Here is a 15,140-nt window from a genome sequence, read left to right as displayed (position 1 = left end):
GTGGTTTGAAAATGTTACAGTCCTAAGTGCTGCCGTGTTCTACCCCATCCCCTCACAAGTCTCCTGCCTTCTCTGTTAATTCCTGGGATTTGCTTTCCTCCTGCAGCAGTTTAACCAGTGACAACACTTGCCAGGCTCTCCCTTTTATTCCCTTGGCTTTCAGAACAGAAATCAGGATTCAGTGTAAATGGTGAGCTGATCAGGAAATGACTCACTTAACTGCAACGCTAACTTTCCTTCATCGGTGCTTTTTTACATTGAGTTATTCCTCCTCTCAACCGCTCCACACTTTTTACAGTTAAAGCTTCTAATTTTTAAACACACAGCTTTTCCCCTTTTCAAGTGTTTTAAAACAATTTAACTGCTTAAGATCACAACTGGTGCACTCTCTTGTCCTCTCTCCACCTCCTGTTCCTCATTGTTCTGAGCCTTAAAGCCTGTGGAAGTCCATTTTATGCTCATCTGGTTAAGTTACCGATGCATTCAAGCTGTAGAGTGCTGCTGAGGTCTGGGTAACTGGTCAGCAAATGGTCCTCACTGGTATTTCCTCTGCTCTTGGTACCAAGGGCTTATCATTGCATCTCTACTTTAATCGTCTCTCAGGTATTTGTTGCCTAAATACTAGATGTCCTAAGCTTCATCTGCTTTCAGACTTAAGGATTTCTTTTTCTAAAGAATTTGTCTGATACTTTATTTGGTATGAATTCAAGAATAAAGTAACATCACTATAAAGGTTTTTTGGTAAGCAGTTTTCCAAATCGCCTCTTCTAATTGGAGGTATAGTAAAAGTCTTTGGTATATTATGAAAATTACATTATAGTCTAGCTTTAAAATACTGTATACACTAAATGTAGAATCACTGAGTTGGTAGTTACTGTTGTTCTCCAGAATGTCTGTCCTTAAGATACTCATAGGTATCTTAAAAATATGTTGGAATATCTATGTTTGAGGTTAATCGTGTTTGAGTGAAGAAGGTTGTTTTCCTAGTTGTTGTTTGCCTCTCTATAGTGCTAGTTAGCTCCTTATCTGGGTGGAAGCTGAGTCTCTAATTATGTTAAGAAGAGATAAGACCTCCCACCATTCAGGGCTCCTGAGGAACACTGTAATACAGTTTATCAGGTGGATATACACGATAGCCCAAAAAACAAGGAAACCTATGCGGAGAATTGTTCCGGTCAACTAGTGGCCAAATAAAGCCTGTTTTACATTTTGAATGCTGAGGTTTTAGCTGTGACTTAGCTAAACAAATGAGTTTTCTACCTTTTAACCTGAGCAAATTTAAGCTTACAAAGCTTGAATATTTTCACATGTACCTTCTAACAAGTTCTTTACTTACTCTCTATGCCTCAAATTACTGGTAACTTGAAAATTTGGATTTAAACCTTCACTTTTAAAAATTATACATGTTTAATTATCTTAAATGAGGGGCTATCCTAAATGAGGGGGACCTAGGTGGCTCAGTCGGTTAAGCTTCTGCCTTCGGCTCAGGTCATGATCTCAGGGTTCTGGGATTGAGTCCTGCATCGGGCTCCCTGCTCAGTGGGGAGTCTGCTTCCTCTCCCACTCCCACTGCTTGTGCGCTCTGTCAAATAAATAAATAAAATCTTAAAAAAAAATCCTAAATGATTCTTGGCCTTTTAGTCAAGGCCCATTTTTCTTCAAATGGCTAAGCATCTGCTTAAGAGGTTTAAGACTGTAAAATCTTAACTTCTTTCCTTTCTGGTAAAGTCCATGCCACATCCTGAAAGAACCACTACATTTTATTCTGCAGTATGATTATAGAAGCGGGTCTTTTGTACATCTTGTTCTCCATGACAAGACTTTGTTTCTAAATTATCTAATTCCTGAAAAGGATATTGTGTGGAAAGTTGATTTAAAGCTGAAACAGTCTCCAGGAATGAGTAAATGGGTAGAGAAACTCAGACATTGCACATTTAAGGGAATGAACTTGCTTGTTCAAACAGTGATTTCAAATGGCCCTACACGCCTTCTTTGTGTGTCATGTGCTATTGCATCATCCAAGTTTGGGCCCTTTCCCAATGCTATTTCCTCAGCAAGCCCAAGAAAAGGAGTATTTTCCATAAACTAGTCTTCATCAACCATTTGATTCTGTTCTGCATTTCAACTTTTGAATTTTTCCCACTAAATCTATGGCTTTTATTTAAATGAAGTCTGTTACAGGGATAGCTCTTGGTCCTATATTGTCAGATATCTAAATAACAGCACATCATTAACATTCTTTCAAAAAGAATGACATTATAACCAACATTGTAACTAAAGGAATTTGTTGGTAAAGACTTATTTTAATTGGATTTCTTAAAGGGAATTTAAAGGTTCACATTGTTATTCAAAGACATAATTACTAAATAATTATGAAAACTTTAAATAGAAAAACACTTTTATCGTTGAAATTTATAAGCCTCTTTAAAAAGGAGTAATTTGACTTTCAAGTTTCCTTGGAATTCTCAGGTAGAAGTCATGTGGAGTTTTTTTTATTAGAAAAATAACTCATTGCCTCTGTGCCTAAGAAAACTCAAAGAAGAGAGTAATAGGCACGTGATTTTTCTCATAGCATTTCTTGAAGCAAACTCTTATTCAAGATGCTAATGCTACTTTTTTTCCCCCCAGATAATGGATTTATACCTGATTCACTTCTAGAAGATGTGATGAAAGCATTGGACCTTGTTTCAGATCCTGAATAGTAAGCTAAATAGGAAATATTATTTAACTGACTCAAAAGGATTCCATTACATTTAAAACAGTACACACATTTTGGCCTTTTTTAAAAATCTAAACCTGCATATCGGCAGCTTAGTTCTTTATATAAAGCAAAGATTTAGGAAGAAATCAAACTAATCCGTATTTATAGCAGAGACTCAACATACTCTTTTTCTATTGTTTTTTCTCACTACAAAACCTTTTCCATTTTTTTTAAATTTTGTTCATATCTGAAAGTAATAACAATTACCTATAATGTCCGTATTGCTAGTCGCCCTGCTTAAAGGACCAGCAACCTTCTGACTTGGTCTTAAAGACATTTGATCAAAGACATTGGACATTCTATATCATTAAATTGACTGATCTAAAACCTTTGTAAGCAACCCCAGTATGTTACGGAATATAGTTTTCAGTCTTGCCAAATGTTAATATCATGTCCTCTTCATTCTTTTATATTTTGTACATTGATACATCTATAACTTCTTTCATAAATTTGTGCTTTTTGTTATCCAGGAGAATCTCTCAGTAAGGGGATTTATCTTTTGCTCAAATAGGAAAATTTAAAGATCACCTATGATCTATACTAACTTTTCCTCCTTCTGCAGTTTATTTTCAGTCTGAAAGTTATCTGACAATGAACAAATTAGAGCTTACAAAACATCACAGGAAAAGATTCAGCAAAAGCATCATCAAACATATTAGTATACGCAGTTTTTAGAACTTGATATATAAAACTGTTCTTAAATAGCTTGGTGTATTTTCTTTGAGAGTATGAAACACACAAACATTTTCAAATTGCTCACATCTGAATTAATTTGTCTCTTATTACCTAGAGCTATGATATTATTGTTTCCAACTTAAAGAGGAACTCAATTCAGAAGATTGAACTTGTCCAATAAATGGTATAATTGTAATTATGATTTGCAATTTTACAAAATATGTATTTATTCTAAATGGATTTCCAAGTAGAAACCGTCTTGTTTATTGACTGTAATTTGCAAAAGAGAATTGAACTCAAGTAATTTTGGTTACTGACAATTCTTAAGAGGGAAAGGAGGAAAAAAAGAAAAGTTCATTTTTTTTTTTTTTTTTTCAAATTCTTACATATGTGGCTATATATCATCTACTTAATTTTCCTTTTTTCATCAGAATACATAACATACCTTGAATTATAAAGTTAGTATACTAAGTTAGACTGGACTGAGTTCTTCGTTCTGTATTTTGGTCTACTCACATTTAAAATATGTGATGGCCTATAAACGAACAGCACCTCATTAGGATTAATGAATTAAATACATTAAATATGACCTTGCCTTCATTTGTTTCATGTCCTAACCTGCTGCCTTTACTCAGACCCGCTCAACCGTCATATCCTTTGCATTGTAGAACGAGGTATATTTACCCTGGCATGTAGGATTGGGGAGAGAACATGGAAAATGAAAATTTTCTGCAAAGACCATTTTCATTTTTACAACTCTGCCCTCCTAGTCACACATAACCCCTTTCACCAGCCTTGGCTCCACCTAAAGGGCAAGGGCTAAGCAAAGCACCATTCACTGGAGGCTGCTTCTGGAATACTATATATAGTCCATGCCGCTCACTGTCCTTCACTACACCTCAGCTCTCTTTACCTCTTCACCCTTTACCCTCCGGGTTACATCGTCTAAGCTTAAATTTTAAGCTTCGCATTTGGTTCTTGAAAGTAAGTCTTTTGGGAGATGTTTTTGATTATCTGATGTGCCTTTTGATACTGTTTCTTCTTCTCTTTGAGCTTAAACGTTTTTTTAAGTTAAATGCCTCATATGATTGTTAAATTCAGGCATACCTATGAAGCAAAGAGAATTGCCTGTGGGAGGTTATAAGCCTGCCTTTACAAGCCAAGCTTTTTAAATTACTTTACCTAATAAGGGACCATGTTCCAAAGTCATCATCATCATTTAAATTCTAAATAGTAACAGAGTACTCTGGTTTAAAAATAACCAAGTTTTGGCGAATTAGATGTCATTCCTGTGTATTTGTCATTAAGGGTCTAAAAAGAACAGCTGTTAAGATTTTTGGCAGTCAGATGTGTTATAGTACTAGTTATTTAATCTTTATGAAAGAAGGAAAATAAGCTTTTTCTCCTTTGGTATCCACTGATTTTCTTTTTTCTTTTTTCCCTCCCCATAGTATAAATCTCATGAAGAATAAATTAGATCCAGAAGGATTAGGAATCATATTATTGGGTCCATTCCTTCAAGAATTTTTTCCTGATCAGGTAACATAGTTGAAGAAATAGTTAATGTTTTGTTCTACTGGGATGAGCATTTTGTGATTGTTTCAGCATTTCTTTTCTATTCATGTAAAATGGTCTAACATGCAGATAGAAGATGAAGAAAGCACAGTTATGATGTAAATACTTTTCCATACAGAGAGGGTAGAAGGGTATGTGTGTTCCAAAACAGTAACACAAAATTTCTGGGGAGGGGGTAGTGGAAGAGTATACATGCACCACTATATACACATTAAGAAACAGAGAAAGAGAGTAAAAAGAGTAAGATCCTCTTTATCCACCTGCACCCTATTTTCCTTCTCTCAGGTCACTGTTATTCATAGATGGTATGTATCTTTTTGGAACTTTTTAAATACATTTAAATAAATAGAGAAGGTAAAGGAGTACATATGTTGGGGAAACGCCTAAGTTCCAGGAGAATTTTAGTTGAGTAAAAGAAGAACCTTTGAGAGGAGCTGTGCTCTTTCATGTTAGGACTTGTCTTCCACTGGGTCTTGAGAGGAGCTAGTCTCAATACTCCTGAGTTATGAGTACATCATTGACAAAGCCCATTCTGTAGCCTACGCCTGTCTTTTCTTCGTGTTTCCTACCTCAGTGAAGGTTTTACTGCTAAACCAGATGCTAAATTTAGGCCAGATATAGTGGGATCGTTTCATCAGATACCATTGTGGTTTATGTTAAAGATCATTGTTTCAATAGAAATGCCAGTTTCTATTTCACCTCCCTTATAAAGGACATGTACTGCCAAGCTTAAAATGATGGAGGGAAAATGTCAAGATATAAGTGTTAATTTGATGTTTCAGGTTTAAATTATCTTTAACAGAGTAGACATTATTGACATTCAGTCTTGGTAATTAAAAGAGAACCCATATTTTCTGAATCTGGATCTGCTATGGTTAATGTGAGGAAAGAAAGTGAGGTGAAATTCAAAAAGTCAGTATATCACAGGATAGCTAGACTTCTTTAAATTTTGGTAAATGCTTCATGGAAAAAAAAATACTCTTTTCTGACATTATTAAAATGACTACTGGATTGTGGTCTCCTCTCTGTTTTAGATATCTTAATGTTCAGTAAATGATAGCATTAACTTTATAGCATTAAATTAAAAACCATTGCCCTGAATTTGGGGGCAGATTTTGAAAAGTGCTTGGGAAATATAAACAAAGTGGGATAGTTACCAACTCTTTTCAGATGTGATTCATTACATAGTAGTATTTGTAAATATTCTAAGAACTTAGTAGTTCAAGAAATTAAACTTTTAATTGTAGTATTCCTTGAGGTAATTTAAATCCCCTGGTTCTTTCGAAGTGTAATCTCCAAAAGCTTATTAGAAATGCAAATCCTCAGGTCCCTTCTCCAGGGGATTCTCCAGGTGCCAGAGTTTGAGACCTGCTGCTTCTGAGGAAGACTGGTCACACTCCCACCTACTCTCATTCTTCTGAACTTTCTGTGGCGCATCTCTTCTGACCACCGCCCACACCACTGAGGTCATCTTTATACTCCTTTGTACCTAACAGACCAATTTTGTGAAACTCAGTAAACATTTAATCAAGTAAAGTTGCAAAACTGGGGTCAGAAGGGCAGCCAGGAAAATATCTAACTTCAGTAATCTACAAACGCTTAAAGTAGTGCTAGGGAAGAGCAATTTCTTTGCCTGGAGGAAAGGCAGATTGGAGAGGGAGGTTAGGGGGGCTGCAGAGGAATACAGAGAAGCATTTCAAGGCAATTTGTTTATAATAAGAATAGCAGAAGCAACTACCATTTTTTTAAAGCTCATAACTGTGCCCGGGGTTACTGTGTGCCTTATAAATTAGGTACTATAGTCCCTCCATTTTGTCAACGAGGAAATTGAGGATTAGAGAATGTAAGAAAATAGCTTGCAGTCATACAGCTAGACAGTGGCTAATTCAGTCCAGGGTAGGTACTGGCCCCTGTGTCACAGTTACCTTCTGTTGATATTTTAGCATTTTCTGCCAATTGTTAATGAGTGGAACTAAAGAATATAAATTGTGTATCCATTCCAGTAAAATGTTTACTTTGAGTTAAAGTACTCTGAAAATAAACAGCCAAATTATCTAAGAGACTAATTCTACATCAACTCATGTATACAATTAAGAAAATGATCACATTATTGATTTTTCTATTTTTTGTAAAGCATTTTGAGTAGGATGCAAAGAATTATAAGCTTAGATTTATTAGATCTCTTTTTTTAAGATTTTATTTATTTGAGAGAGAGAGAGCATGGGGGGGGAGAGACCGAGGGAGAAGCACACTCCCCGCTGAGCAGGGAGCCCGATGAGGCGTTCCATCCCATGACCTGAGCCGAAAGCACTAACTGAGCCACCCAAGCACGCCGCTTTATTAGATCTCTTCTCAACTTTCAAGAAGTTTAAAAAAAAAAAATGAATGTACAAAGAGCCAACAACAAAAAGTCTTTTCATGGGAAAATGACTTAATACGTTTGTCTGAAACAGAAAATTCAGACAACCGAGTAGGTGGAGAAATGGCAGAAAAGGTAGATTAGGTCCTGTATTTTAGGATTCTTGGTTGCAAATCACAGCCTGAATTGACTGCAGTGGGAGGGAAAGGTAATTGTGAGGAGTAGCTTACAGGCATTCAGGAACGGACGGAGGGAGGACTGGGGCCGTCTGTCCCACTCCCCTCCTTTCTCTAGAACATGGAAGCCACTGTTGCCAGCAGCTCTCTTCTCTTAGTTCCAGAAATGGAACAAATTCTAATACGGACCAGGACCAGTTTTTGTCCCATGCGCATCCTTACATCAATCAGATAAGGCAAGGAACACAAGGCCCTAGGCCCTGAGGGAAATAACTGGAGCCAGGTACCTCAGGTGGGGCCAGACCATTAATGGCCTTGAATACCAGGTTAGGAGAATTGAACTTGATCTTTAGCTGAGAACAGAAGGTTAAGGCAGTAGGGATAACATGATCAGATTTCCTGCAAGTTTAGTAAAATAGGAATTTATAGGATTTCACTTCTTTATTGGGTATTATTAAAGGCTCTCAGCATTATAATTTGCGTTTTCATTTCCCACAAGGCTCTTCTCACTATTTCAAAGTTGACAATATTTAGATGGGGGAGGGTGGGTGGAAACCCCTAATTCAGTATAGTAAGCCGAATGGAAAATATTGGTACAGAGATGTTTGCAGGCTAACGAAAAGTGACATTACTGCTCTTATGTATTTATTGAGAGGAACAAATTATTTACAACCAGTAAAAGAGAGGTAAGATTTTAGGAAATACTTTTGTGTTTTAGAACCCTGTCCTTTAAAAAAAATAAACCAGTACAGAAGAGCTTATGATAAAAATCAATACTTCCCCACTTTCCTGCGTCTTCCCCAGAAGCAACTATTTCAGTTTTTGTTTTCTAGTAGATAAAGTCTTAAGTTTCTTGTTTCAGCAAATGATTTTCCAACCAAAATTTTCCTTTCAACTGCTAATTAGAAATTGCCTAATATAAAAGTATACTTTAAAGTTTTAATAGTATTTTATTTATAATAGGGCTCCAGTGGTCCAGAGTCTTTTACTGTCTATCACTACAATGGATTGAAGCAGTCAAATTATAATGAGAAGGTATGGTCATTCAGAGTAATTTGTCTTCACCTTGAGTATATCAGAAGGTTTGATTCCCATAAAACTTTCTAAGAGTCTCTATTCTCTTTACTATTACAGCGTATTTTAGAACTGGTTATATTTTGATCTGATCAGTATATGTTAGTCATTGAGATCTTCATTGGAGTTTTGGAACAATAGTTTCACTGACAAAATAACTACATTTACTACATTTTGTTACTCTTGGCTGAATAGATATTACTAAATCAAGTTTTGCCCATGAAATAGGTCCTGTTTTATCTGATAATTGTAATAAATTGAGTTAAATTCTTTGTGGACAATTTTTCAGAAATGGAAGTTGTACTGTGGGGAGTTAAAAATGTGAGTTGTAGTCTCATTGTATTAAATTTATTTCATCACTAGAAAGTAATATATTAATGCAAATAAAGATGCAAATGTGTTTTTATGGAAACTCCCAGTTAAAACTAAGAAAGCTTATAGCTTTTATATTGGAAGAACATAATTACAATCATGTGTACCAAACACTGAATATATAAACATATTTGTACTTTGGAAGAAGGCAGTCTGTATCTGTTCCTTTTAAATTTTACATTTGGAATTTCTCTTCCTACAAAAAGAGATTAATGACTGACTCGTTTAATGTACACAGTGAGCCCTTATAATGGGTTGGGGTATTAGTATATTATTTCATAGACAGGTCTGAAAGTTTATTGCAATTAAATCAGAATAAAACTTGTTTCCAATATCCACCTGCCCCTGTATATAAACTACCTGGCTAGTTTTTTTTTTTTTTTAAAGATTTATTTATTTATTTGAGAGAGCGAGAATGAGAGAGAGTACATGAGAGGGGGGAGGGTCAGAGGGAGAAGCAGGCTCCTCGCTGAGCAGGGAGCCCGATGCGGGACTCGATCCCGGGACTCCAGGATCATGACCTGAGCCGAAGGCAGTCGCTTAACCAACTGAGCCACCCAGGCGCCCCACTACCTGGCTAGTTTTATCTGCCAATTTTTTTTGTTTCTGTCCCAACACCCTTCTTTTTTCTCCATGATTTTTCATGCAGTACGGAGTACACTCATGAATAGCATTTCATAATTACAATAGCAAATTTGCCTCCAGCTCTGGAAATTTAACACTTTTAAATTGAAAGAAAGTGAAGTCCTCCTCTGAATATATAGCTCTATTTCTATTACAGTTTCTCATCTCATGAGACAGCATTTCCATTCCAGTGCCTCCATATTAAAGCAGGAAGAAGTATATGTTATATAAATAAAATAAACATTTCTTCCAACTGGTATATGTTAATTAAAGGATGATTTTTTCCTTTATCAAAAACAACCTGCATGTATTTTAGGATTCACTTTTTTTTTTTTTTTAAAGATTTTATTTATTTGACAGAGAGAGACACAGTGAGAGAGGGAACACAAGCAGGGGGAGTGGGAGAGGGAGAAGCAGGCTCCCCGCAGAGGCGGGAGCCTGATGTGGGACTTGATGCTAGGACCCTGGGATCATGACCTGAGCCGAAGGCAGTCGCTTAACCGACTGAGCCACCCAGGCGCCCGGGATTCACATTTTTTAAATCATGATCTTAATCTAAAAATCAACTGCCAAGCTATCAGTTAAAATGTGTATCATCATCTTGTTTCCAAATATATTTTCACATTAACTAGTAAGCAAATATTCTTGCTCATATCTACCAAAATAAAATTAAATATACAGTTCCATATGAAACAATATGCAACGCCTTGTTTGCTAGCCTATGCACAGTTTTATATCCTTCATAAGAATTGGCTAAGAATATTGGTTGACCTTTGTGGCTTGCTTTGTTCAACAGGTAATGTATGTTGAAGGGACCGCAGTTGTTATGGGTTTTGAAGATCCCATGCTACAAACAGATGACACTCCTATTAAACGCTGTCTCCAAACCAAATGGCCATACATTGAATTACTGTGGACCACAGATCGCTCTCCTTCACTAAACTAATTTGCCTATTTATAAGGAATATTGTAATAGCAGATGTTGAAAGAGGGATGCAAGACTGGCAGTCGGCTACATTAAGCTATACACTGGTATCACTGATTAACTGTAAATAACAATTAAAAACACATTTTCGGTGTTTAAGATATGTTTAAATTATTTGTTTTAAAGCTTTATGTTAAAGGTTATCTTATTTTAACTCTTTATGTGAAATTTACTAGCAAATTTACTAGCTTTAATCAGAGTTCATCACTTTTACAGTCAGATAATTGATCATTTATTGAAGTGTAAACATCCTAATACTATACAGCATTTGTATATTGAGTATCAAAGTTACTATTTATAAACTACTTTGGGTTTTTATTTCATTCAGACATTTTATGGTTTCAATGATTCTGGCTTGCAGTCTATCAGCCTCCACATTGAAATGCACAAGAGTTAAATCTTTGTTGTTTCTTCTCTAAAATCTGGTTTCCATTAGGAATACTGATAAATTATCAACCTGGATTCTTTGCCAATTGGCTTAGCTCTGGCATGTTTATAAAAAGTAGAAACTATAAGGGAACATTACCATTTACTCACTGATATTTAGAGGATGTATTTCAAAAAATGATAGGTAAGAGAATCTGTTTGATAGTCTTAACACTGTTAACTTACTGTATTGCCAAATACACTTTTCCAAATTTGTCCCAGCAGCCCTGTAAGCCAGCTTTCTTGTATATTTATGTGATAAATGCATGAGAACATCTGTTATTACATTAGTATATTGCATTATTTATTATGATCCTGGTGGATGGTCTAAATAAACATTTTTTTTTCTTTAACTGTAACTTGGCATTTTTTCTATTAGTGACTCAAAAGAAACCTAATACTCAACAGTGTTTCTGCCCAGCAATCCTGAGAGTACATCATAGAACAAATGCCTAATGAACTTCCACAACACCTTGAAAAGGAGACCAAACCGTATGCTGACCTCAGAGTTCTGTAACTTACTTGGACAGCCAGGAGTACTAGAACCTGAGTAGACAAAGTTACAGAAGCCCCATCCTGTTCATTTTAAAGAGAGATTTTACTTTATTTCAATAGGTTTGTTGCCCAGCAATTTGAAATGTGAATAGCCAGAAATACATTCCTTCCTTCACTTGAGAAGCATTTGTCAAGTATCCTCTTAGGAATTTAAGAACTGAATTTTATAGGCACCTGTGGGACTCAGTTAAGTGTCTGCCTTCAACTCAGGTCATGATCCCAGAGTCCTGGCATCAAGCCCCACGTTGGGCTCTCTGCTCGGTGGGGCCTGCTCCCTCTCCCTCACTCCCACTCTTAAATAAATAAATAAAATCTTTAAAAAAAAAAAAAAAAAAAAACTAAATTTTACCTTCATTGTTTAGCTGAATATATATTTGCTCTGTGAATTTGGGGTTTTATTTAAATTTTATTTTTATAATGTTAACAATTCTAATATAAGTAGGTTTTAGCATAAGAAAAGAATTTTGGTGACATTATGTTCAGGAGTGTGATACTAGCTACTAGAATTACAGCTGTGCGATGTCTTTTTTTGTTGTTACTCTTGGCTTCTTCCAAATGTATATAAAACACATTGTGCTAACTCTGGTCCCAAATTCCATAGGATTATGAAAAAGCATAGATTTTCCCGTAAACATTGAGCCTACAAAATAGTGTTTACTTTTTATGATTGTTATATAACAAACCATCCCAAAAGCTTCGTGGCATAAAACAATCATTTTACAAATTCTGTGGCTGTAGATTTTAAACAGAGCACAGTGGGGAGGGCTTGTCTGCTTCTCAATCTAGAGGCTCAGCTGGGAGACTGGAGGGGTCTTTACTCACATGACTGGACCTTAGCTCGACCTAAGAGACAGATATAGAACACTACACTTAAGGCTGTGGATACATTTTCTTTACACATGCATGTGAGATGCTTACCAAGATCGACTATATGCTGGGCCATAAAGCAATCTAGAGAAATCCCAAAAGTTGGGAAATTAAGTAGCACACTTATAAATAACGCAAGGGTCAAAGAGAAATTGGAAGTTAGAACATGTTTTACTGAATGATAATAAAAATAAAAGCAAAAATTATGGATGTGACTAAAGCAATACTTAGAGGGAAATGAACAGCCTTAAATTAAAGGTTTGGAAATTGGAAAGCTAAGCTTTTGTCTCAAAATAAACCAAAGAAAGTAAACAAGATAAAAAGAGGTATTCACATAACAAAAGAACATTTGTACTCCTACCTCACACCATATGCAAAAAATAACTTAAAATGATCAGAGGTCTAATTGTAAGAGCTAAAACTATAAAGAGTAAGTCTTCATGACCTTGAACCCATAGCAACAGTTTCTCAAAATACCAAATACAAAAAGATTGTCTGGACTTAACCAAAACTAAAACCTTCGTGTGTCAAAGGACCTCATGAAGAAATATTTTCTCCCCATAGAATGGGGAGAAATCATATGTATCATAGGGAATTTGTATCTAGAGTATATAAAGAATTCATAATTTAAATAAAAAACAAGTATTTTTCAATGGGCAAATGATTTGAAGAGCTGTATCTCCAAAGATGATACACAAATGTCCAGCTAGTAAACACATGAAAAGATGCTCAACATAGTTATTAAGCAAAATCAAATCAAAACCACAAAATAACCATTTCACACCCACTAGGATATCTAAAAATCAAAAAGACAAGTCTTTAACAAAGATTAGAGAAATTGGGACCCTCGTGTTGGTGGGGATACGAAATGGTAAAGTCACTTTAGGAAAATAGTTGTATGGTTTCTCAAAGAGTTAAATACAGAGTTAGCATATGATCCAGCCATTCAATACTAGCTACATATATCTGCACAAAACGTTGACACAAAATCTTTTATATGGGGGTTCATAGTAATGTTATTCATACTCACCAAAAATGGCAACAACCTAAATGTCCATCAAATGATGGATGGGAAAAATATATACATACAACTGAATATTTGACCAAAAAAAAAAAGATTTACACATGCTACAACATAGATGAACCTTGAAAACATTACAGTTAAGTTAAAGAAGCCTATCACAAAAAGATCATATATGATTCTATTTTTGTGAAATGTCCAGAATGGGCAAGCCATAGAAACAGCAATGGGATTAGCAGTCACCAGGGGTTGAGGATAAATGGAGTAGAGAACATAATTGGAGAATAACTGCTAATGTGTATGGAGTTTCTTTTTGGGGTGATAAAAATGTTCTAGACTAGATCGTGGTGATGGTTGCATAATTCTGAACAGGCTAAAAAACATTGAACTGTGAGAATAAAAGAAAATGAAATAAGCAGATACATAATAGGGAAAAAACAAATCCAGAAGTTAACATTTGCTGGATATGGATCCTATGTGTATACATACACACACACACACACACACACACGGTGGCATATTACTCATCCATCAAAAAGAATGAAATCTTGCCATTTGCAACGACAGATGGAATTAAAGTGTATTATGCTAAGCCAAATAAGTCAGGGAAAGACAAATACCATACGATTTCACTCATATGTGGAATTTAAGAAACAAAACTGATGAACACAGGGGAAGGGATGGAAAAAAAAATAAAAATAGAGTGGGAGGCAAACCGTAAGAGACTCTTAACTATAGGAAACAAAGAGCGTTGCTAGAGGGGAGGTGGCTGGGGGCATGAAGTAATTGGGTGATGGGCATTAAATGGAGGGCACTTAATGTAATGAGCACTGGGTGTTATATGCCACTGATGAGTCACTAAATTCTACCTCTAAAACTAATAATACACTATATGTTAAGTAACTTCAATGTAAGTAAAATCTAAAAATAGTGAAAAAAATTAAGAATGAAATAACACACTAGAAATTCACTAGGTATTAAAAATACTGGAAGATATTTATTATGCCAATAAATTTAAAATTTTAGATGAATGTACTAATTATATAAGAAATAAAACAGAACTGACACAAGAAGAAAATCTTACATCCATTAAAGAAGTTTAATCAATACTTTAAAGCCTTCCCTCAAAGAAAACTCTTGGCCTAGAGGGTTTCACTAGCAAATGCTTCCAAACACTGAGGAAAAAATAATACAAATTGTAAACCAGTACCCCCAGGAAATAGACAAAAGAGTATTTATTTTATGAAGCCAAAATGGTGCTGAGAGGAGAACAGAATCTGACAAAGACATTATAAGAAAGATTAAAAACCAAATATTTCCAATGGTCATGAAAACAAAAATCCTATACAATATGAAACCCATCAATAAATTTGTATGTGTGTGTGTACAATGTGCTTATATGTAATACATAACTAGTGAGTACTGCAGAAGTATTAAGTTCGTTTAAGATAAAATCAGTAGTTTAACATTAACAGATATATAATGGTATGAAACTAGAAATCAATTTCAAGAACTGGAAGAAAGACAAACAAATGGAGGCTAAACAATTAGCTACTAAACATCCAACAGGTCAATCAAGAAATCAAAGAGGGAATCAAAAAATATCTGGAGAGAAATTAAAATGTAAACACTAGAGTTCAAAATGTTTGGGCTGCAGCAAAAGCAGCTCT

At 35.3% G+C, this 15,140-nt stretch overlaps 1 protein-coding gene across 4 annotated transcripts in view; it reads left to right on the top strand.

Moving 5' to 3' along the window:
• Window positions 1-11,380, top strand: part of MINDY3 (MINDY lysine 48 deubiquitinase 3) — an 86,682-nt gene extending 75,302 nt beyond the window's left edge. For all 4 annotated transcript variants that reach the window (XM_078075177.1, XM_036097042.2, XM_078075179.1 and 1 more), the window contains 4 exons: window positions 2,629-2,701; window positions 4,888-4,975; window positions 8,510-8,581; window positions 10,413-11,380. In XM_078075177.1, coding sequence (XP_077931303.1) covers window positions 2,629-2,701; window positions 4,888-4,975; window positions 8,510-8,581; window positions 10,413-10,562 — 383 coding nt within the window. In that variant the 3' untranslated portion in view covers window positions 10,563-11,380. The remainder of the gene's footprint in view (window positions 1-2,628; window positions 2,702-4,887; window positions 4,976-8,509; window positions 8,582-10,412) is intronic.
• The last annotated feature ends 3,760 nt before the right edge of the window (window positions 11,381-15,140 follow it).

Source organism: Halichoerus grypus, chromosome 6 (assembly GCF_964656455.1).
Source record: "Halichoerus grypus chromosome 6, mHalGry1.hap1.1, whole genome shotgun sequence".
Taxonomy (NCBI): domain Eukaryota; kingdom Metazoa; phylum Chordata; class Mammalia; order Carnivora; family Phocidae; genus Halichoerus; species Halichoerus grypus.
Note: the sequence above shows the minus strand (reverse complement) of the source record. Positions and strands in the feature narration are given on the sequence as shown.